Consider the following 7,405-nt stretch of genomic DNA (forward strand, 5'->3'; position numbering starts at 1 on the left):
TATAACGTGATTTGACGTCATTTTATCTGTGGCCAATGACCTTGAGCCTTCTTGGATGGGCACTTCTAATGTAACTCTATGGCAGCACCAAAGAGGCAAGAATTTTCACGGTCTACCCTTAGACTTGGTGGTGACGTAAAGTTCCCATCAGTGACAGAAAACTGAGCCAATCACAGAGGAACGTTCCTTATTTTCTGTTGGCTTGCCCCACCACCACCACAGAAAGCACTAAGCTAGGCTGAAACACCTGCATTTTGGAGCTGCCTTACTCAAGAAAACAAAAAAGAGACCATGTTTGTATGCAGCTATATTAACTCAATATATATATTTTTACATTGTTTGCAAACTGATATGTGACACATATTAATACCAAAATGTGGGGCTCTGTCCCACCTGCCCTGAATGACAGGTCGCCACTGGTGTGTGCTAGCGCGTTCCTGTAAGTAGAAAAACATGTTTGACTCACCCTACTTGTAGAGAAACGCCAATGCCGCCATCCTCTCTTTCATGTTGACGAAACGGTCTGTCACTGTCATACAGTACACACTTATTTTATGTTGTCCTAAGCTACATGGCTAAAATGCTTGCTCACTAGCCTAACTTTCATTCACGGGCAACGTTAGCTAGTTAACATTAGCCTTCTACATCTAGCTACATATTGAATTTCCGAATCGCCGTTATAATCATTGGCCAGTACTGAGAATTAAGTAAAAAGTCAAAATCCCTATCCCTAATCTAATTTAGGAAAGGGCCAATTTTAGCCACCAAAAAAAAATAAAAAATAAAATGCAACAATTCAAGTTTTTTCTGGCAATTATTTATGGGTTCAAAATCAATGGGTTCAAAATCCAAGCTGGCTTCCCTTGACACTTTTTTTTGGTTCGCCAGTTTCAACTCAATGCAGATCTTTTTATACTTTTTTTTTTTATCAAGTGAGGCAAAATGCTCGCTGGCTTTCCTTGCCTTCAATGCTACCATACTCATTTGGACCAAACAGCATCAGATAGATGGCCTACACGTAGAGACAAAGGGGCTCTGTTTCCATGCTCAGGAATCTTTCGCTTCGAACACACCGACTGTGTCATTGCGTTTCGATACACCAGAAGTACATTCATTTCCAATGGAACGCTGCGTTTGCCTCGCAGCATTGCATTGCAGAGGCAGTTGCAATGCGTTCTGTGTGATCGAACGTATGCATCAAATTGTATGCGTAGACTTGACAGGAAGTAGCAAAATGTGAATGTTGAATTTTTGTTGCACACATATCCAGTAAAAAAAAATGTAGGATTACATAATAAAAACAGATTGACTGGAGAATTTCTTTAAATTTTTTATTCATTTATTTGCCAAGTACACTATCTATTCGATGACATCCACAAATTGTGAGAGCCAATAATATAATTTCCCTCCAAAATGCAGCTTTGGAGCGAAATGCATAATAAATAGTCAAGATAGCAGAGTCGGCTCTTTCAACAATGAGACCAACGTTGAGGAAGGTGGTCTTGATCGTGCTGTTGGGCCGGGACCAGCCCCGCCGAAAGCGCAGGTCTGTGTGGGTCAAGAGATGGTTAAAGTCCCGAAAGCAGGCAGGGGAGTTCCACCGTCTCATTCAAGAGCTTCGACTGTTTGGAGAGGAATTCCGAAGTTACTTTTGTCTGGACCAAAGCCAGTTCGATCACCTGCTCCAGATGGTTGGAGCCAGGATCACCCGGATGGATACCAACTACCGGGAGTCCATCAGCCCAGTTGAACGCCTGGCGATTTGTCTCCGGTAAACTACATTCTAGTACATTTTTAAAGCCTTTGATACCATAATTGATTGATATTTGATACATTGTTTTTGTGTGCAACCTAGCTAGCTAAAGGGCTCTCTAGTGGTAATAGTCCCTATTTGACATCAGATGTACTTTTACAGAATGTTCATTAGGACTATAACTTTTCCCAAAGTTGGTTTATAATCCTTTTTTAATTATGCAATGTTACCAAATGAAAAGAAAATTGGGGTGCCTTCTGCTCTGATGAAGGTACACTAGTCTTCTCCAGGACCCATTGCTGTTCAAGAAAGTTAGTCATTCATTATATTCTTATTGGACTCACATACACTCTTAGAGAAAAAGGTTCCAAAAGTGTCCTTCTGCTTTCCCCATAGGATAACCATTTTTGGTTCCAGGTATAACCCTTTGGGGAAAATGTTATACATGGAACCCAATAGGGTTCTACTTGGAACCAAAAAGGGATCTCCTATGGGGAAAGCCGGAGAACCCTTTTAAGTAGATAGTACCATTCTTTCTAAGAGTAGAGTTGGCCTGGGCTACAGTTTAATGATATAGTCATAGACTGAATTGTACTGTTTCAAGGTATTGTTAATGATGGTTGATGAGTATTACAATATAATTAGTAGAGCATAATAAACAGTAATGAGGTAGATAGAATATGTGGATGGAATTCAAGTTACACACAATATTGATCATTATTTGGAATTATATTTCAGATTCTTGGCGACAGGGGACTCCTACAGGACCATAGGATTCAGCTTCCGAGTTGGACGGTCCACGGTGGCAGGCATTGTCCCCTCTGTGGCACAAGCCATTTGGGACTGTCTGGTTGGTGAATACATGCCTGTCCCCAAGGAGGAAGACTGGAGGGCCATCGCTGCCGAGTTCCTGGAGAGGTGGAATTTCCCCAACTGTCTTGGCTCCATTGACGGGAAACATGTAGTAATTCAGGCTCCACCGTGCTCAGGTTCGCAATTCTACAACTACAAGGGTACATATTCAGTTGTACTCTTGGCTGTAGTAGATGACATCTACTGTTTCCGTGTTGTTGATGTTGGTGCTTACGGCAAGGGAAGTGATGGCGGGACCCTCCGGGACTCTGCCTTTGGCCAGGCACTTCAGGATGGCACCCTGGAGATTCCACCACCTGCATTTTTTTTTTACACCTTTATTTAACTAGGCAAGTCAGATTAAGAACACATTCTTATTTTCAATGACGGCCTAGGAACGGGGGTTAACTGCCTTGTTTGGGGGATTAGTTTTTGCAACCTTCTGGTTACTAGTCCAAGGCTCTAACCACCTGCCTTACATTGCACTCCACGAGGAGCCTGCATGGCAGGCTGACTACCTGTTACGCGAGGGCAGCAAGAAGCCAAGGTAAATTGCTAGCTAGCATTAAACTTATCTTATAAAAAACTATCAATCTTAACATAATCACTAGTTAACTACACATGGTTGAAGATATTACTAGTTTATCTAACGTGTCCTGCGTTGCATATAATTGATGCGGTGCCTGTTAATTTCTCATCAAATCACGGCCTACTTTGACAAACGGGTGATTTAACAAGCGCATTTGCGAAAAAAGCACCGTTGTTGCACCAATGTACTTAACCATAAACATCAATGTCTTTCTTTAAAATCAATACACAAGTATATATTTTTAAATCTGCATATTTAGTTACTATTGCCTGCTAACATGAAATTGTGTCACTGCTCTTGCGTTCATTGCCTGGCTCGTTGCGAACTAATTGGCCAGAATTTTGACATACCATTGAAGGTTGTGGAATGTAACAGGAATATTTAGACTTAGGGATGCCACCCGTTAGATAAAATACGGACCGGTTCCGTATTTCACTGAAATAATTTTTTTTTCTTTTTTTCGAGATGATAGTTTCCGGATTCGACCATATTAATGACCTAAGGCTCGTATTTCTGTGTGTTTATTATATTATAATTACGTCTATGATTTGATAGAGCAGTCTGACTGAGCGGTGGTAGGCACCAGCAGGCTCATAGGCATTCATTCAAACAGCACTTTACTGCGTTTTGCCAGCAGCTTTCGCAATGCATTGCGCTGTTTATGACTTCAAGCCTGTCAACTCCCGAGATTAGGCTGGTGTAACCGATGTGAAATGGCTAGCTAGTTAGCGGGTGCGCGCTAATAGCGTTTCAAACGTCACTCGCTCTGAGACTTTGGAGTGGTTGTTCCCCTTGCTCTGCATGGGTAACACTGCTTCGAGGGTGGCTGTTGTCGATGTGTTCCTGGTTTGAGCCCAGGTAGGAGCGAGGAGAGGGACGGAAGCTATACTGTTACACTGGCAATACTAAAGTGCCTATAAGAATATCCAATAGTCAAAGGTATATGAAATAGTCCTATAATAACTACAACCTAAAACCTCTTACCTGGGAATATTGAAGACTCATGTTAAAAGGAACCACCAGCTTCATATGTTCCCATGTTCTGAGCAAGGCACTTAACGTTAGCTTTCTTACATGGCACATATTGCACTTTTATTTTCTTCTCCAATACTTTGTTTTTGCATTATTTAAATGTTTCATTATTTATTTGAGGCTAAATTGATTTTATTGATGTATTATATTAAGTTAAAATAAGTGTTCATTCAGTATTATTGTAATTGTCACTATAATATATATATATATATATATATAGTTTTTTAAATCGTCCGATTAATCGGTACCGGCTTTTCGGCCCTCCAATAATCGGTATGGGTATCGGCGTTGAAAAATCATAATCGGTCGACCTAGTAAACAAATGACTTTATGAATTGATTGAATTTAAACGGAATGGACGTGTGTGAAAAGGAAGGTACAATGAGGGAGGTCAAAAACAACCAGACAACTCCTCTCCTCTTCCTGTCCTTCCTGTGAGCTGGTCGGCTAAATGGACTCCATCTCTGGAAGGGAAGAGAAAAACAACACATACAAGCTTAACATAAAAGAAAACATAAATCTCACCTTTTATGGTTAACTAAATACTGCTTGTATAGTGTAGTTAGAGGCATAAATATTGGAACAGTGCGGTAAAGTTGGTATTACTTGCTGTTTACTCATGGAATTTGTATTTCAGAGATAAAGATGAATATGACAGGCAAATATTTAGACAGTAAACTGTTGTTTTGGGATATTTTCTAACCTAGAAAAGAACAGCTGTACATTTGCCTCATTAATACTTTGATCAGAAATACCAATTAGCCTACATGAGTATACTGTAAAGAACTACCTACTTTACTTCACTGTCGCAACACTTATGACACTACCTGTGATGTGGAGAAGAAAAAAAACGTACCATTGAACTCGGCTTCGAAAAGCAGCTGATACATTTTAACCTTGACTGCTGCTTTCTTTGCTGAGGCAGCCTCTTCAGGGTTGGCACCAGGCTCATGGCAAAAAGGGTCTCTTCATCCTCCTTCCTGTGAGCATCAGGTTGGGCTGCATCCCTCTCGACAGCTTGGAAGAGCCTCTGCTGAAATGAGTTGAGTGGCTCTGGGGGCTGGTACCTCCGATGACGCCTGGTGTGACGACGTTCCTCTTTGTTTCTCTCCTCGTTTGTCTCCACGGCCACATCCTGTTCAACGAGGTCCTCAGTGGTCACTTCTGTGGGGTTCATAATCTCAGGTGGTCCGAGATCCAGAGGTGCTTCCTCCATTTCATCGTCTTCATCACTGCCGTCCCGTCTTCCATGGCTGCACCGGTGGTGGTCATACTCGTGGATGACGTAGACGTTGTAGAGGGTCTCGCTGCACCGGTGAAGAACATGGTCGCACTTGTAGATGACATTGAGGGTCTCGCTGCACCGGTGGAGGCGATGGTCGCACTTGTAGATGACGTTGAGGGTCTTGACGCACCGGTGGCGACAACACTTGTGGATGACGTAGTAGAGGGTCTGGCTGTAAAATTGCCACTCGTTGCCATAGGCACAATAAATGGATGCAGAAAAGAAAGAATGTTGCAGAAGCGCCAAGGCTGCTGGCCTGAAGCTGCTGACCTAGACCTCTTCTCTTTCTCTGCCCTTCTCTCTCTCTGATACCTGTCCCTGAGTACTCTCCACTTCCTCCTAAAATCTTCTTCTACATAGACATGAACATGATAAGCCAAACCATTACCTAGCATAACTATAGTTATTAGATAGCTATCATAGACATGTCACCTACTGTACACGTACGTACACACACACACACACGGTTATCTGACCAATTATCAGGGGTACAGTAGTATCTACCATTTCTATTTATCTGACATACACACTCATCCAAACATGATTATTTGGTAAAGTTATCAGGGGTAGGAACTAGCATAATTTATATGACTATTTCTTTCACACACACACACACACACACACACACACACACACACCTCATTGGCTAGGTTAGCAAGCAAGGTTAGCTAGCCACATCTAGCACAAGGTCACTACGAAACTGACCTGGCAATCCTACTATCGTGGACACTTGTCTCCAAGCAGCATTTTTAGTGTTTATGTCCCTGTAAGCTGTCAGCAGTTTTGTCAAAAAGACACGGTTTTGAGGATACTGCGAAAATGAGTCTCTCCATGTGTCCAACCGCATGCGACCATCTGCAAAAGATACCTGCATCAGTATAGTTGCCTAGCTGCGCAAAATGTTATGCAGCAGTGATGCATTACGCAGTCGGTGTGTTCGAAGCGTTTCTCCTGTGAGATACATTCAGCTGCTTGCGAATTGAAGGAAAATTATGAAAACAGAGACGAAAGCTATATTATTTTATCAACAAACAAAAAAAAATGAGGATGCCTGGCTTCCCCTGGCATCCATGAATACAAGCCACTGCTTCAAGTCAAGCTAACTAACTAGACATGTTCTTACATATGTTTCAGCGGAGATCTATGCACAGCAAGTTATTTGTCAGTTACGCTATTCTTATATTTTTTACGTTATATTAATTACACAACTACTATTTAATAGAGGGGAATCCCAGCTTTCCAACGGTGCATATTTATTTAGGCTCTACAGTGTCGGTGGAAAGGCAACAATTAAATGAATACTTAGTTAGCTATAATTAACTAGCGAGATAACTGCTACAATTACGTTTTGAATTGGTGATCTAGTTAGGTCTGTCTGTCAGTCATTTTACACCTGCTGCTGCATGTCGCGCTCCCTCTACTCGGGCAACGGACCACTCACACAAACAGCACGACATACATACACCTTTAGGGTCATTCCGATAATGCCTGACATGTAGTTTATATTTCAAAGTGTGCTTTCATGAATTACTTTAAAAACAATTATTTAACTAATTTCCATGACCTTACAAACCCTCATTTGACAACTTGGAACAGCGCATCATGTCATTCAGTCTGGCACATTTTCAATCTGCGCAATCTCGAACAACATACTGTCTTTCACAGATTCACATACTAGCGGCACATAAACCGGAACAAAGGGGAATGAGGAAATGAATGACACTCTCCCTTGCTATTCATTCAGCTTTGATCAGACTTTTTTTTTGCCTCGGTGTGTGAATCTGGGCCAGCCCTAGGCTACCTTGTTTTTATTAGAGGAGCTTGGTACGCAATTCCCCCAAAACTAGAAGTGCCGGTACAGCGTTCCCGAACAGCTCCGGCCCAAGTCAATCAC

At 41.9% G+C, this 7,405-nt stretch overlaps 1 protein-coding gene across 1 annotated transcript; it reads right to left on the bottom strand.

Moving 5' to 3' along the window:
* Positions 1-4,479: 4,479 nt before the first annotated feature.
* On the bottom strand, positions 4,480-5,778 carry LOC145860043 (uncharacterized). The gene is made up of 2 exons (XM_082960189.1): positions 5,083-5,778; positions 4,480-4,690 (listed from the first exon to the last, which is right to left on the bottom strand). Exons 1-2 carry the CDS (start codon positions 5,440-5,442, stop codon positions 4,538-4,540), a joined length of 513 nt encoding a protein of 170 aa, XP_082816315.1. The 5' UTR covers positions 5,443-5,778; the 3' UTR covers positions 4,480-4,537.
* Between the last annotated feature and the right edge of the window lie 1,627 nt (positions 5,779-7,405).

This window comes from Salmo salar, chromosome 13, assembly GCF_965601325.2.
Source record: "Salmo salar chromosome 13, fSalSal1, whole genome shotgun sequence".
In the NCBI taxonomy this organism is placed as follows: Eukaryota; Metazoa; Chordata; class Actinopteri; order Salmoniformes; family Salmonidae; genus Salmo; species Salmo salar.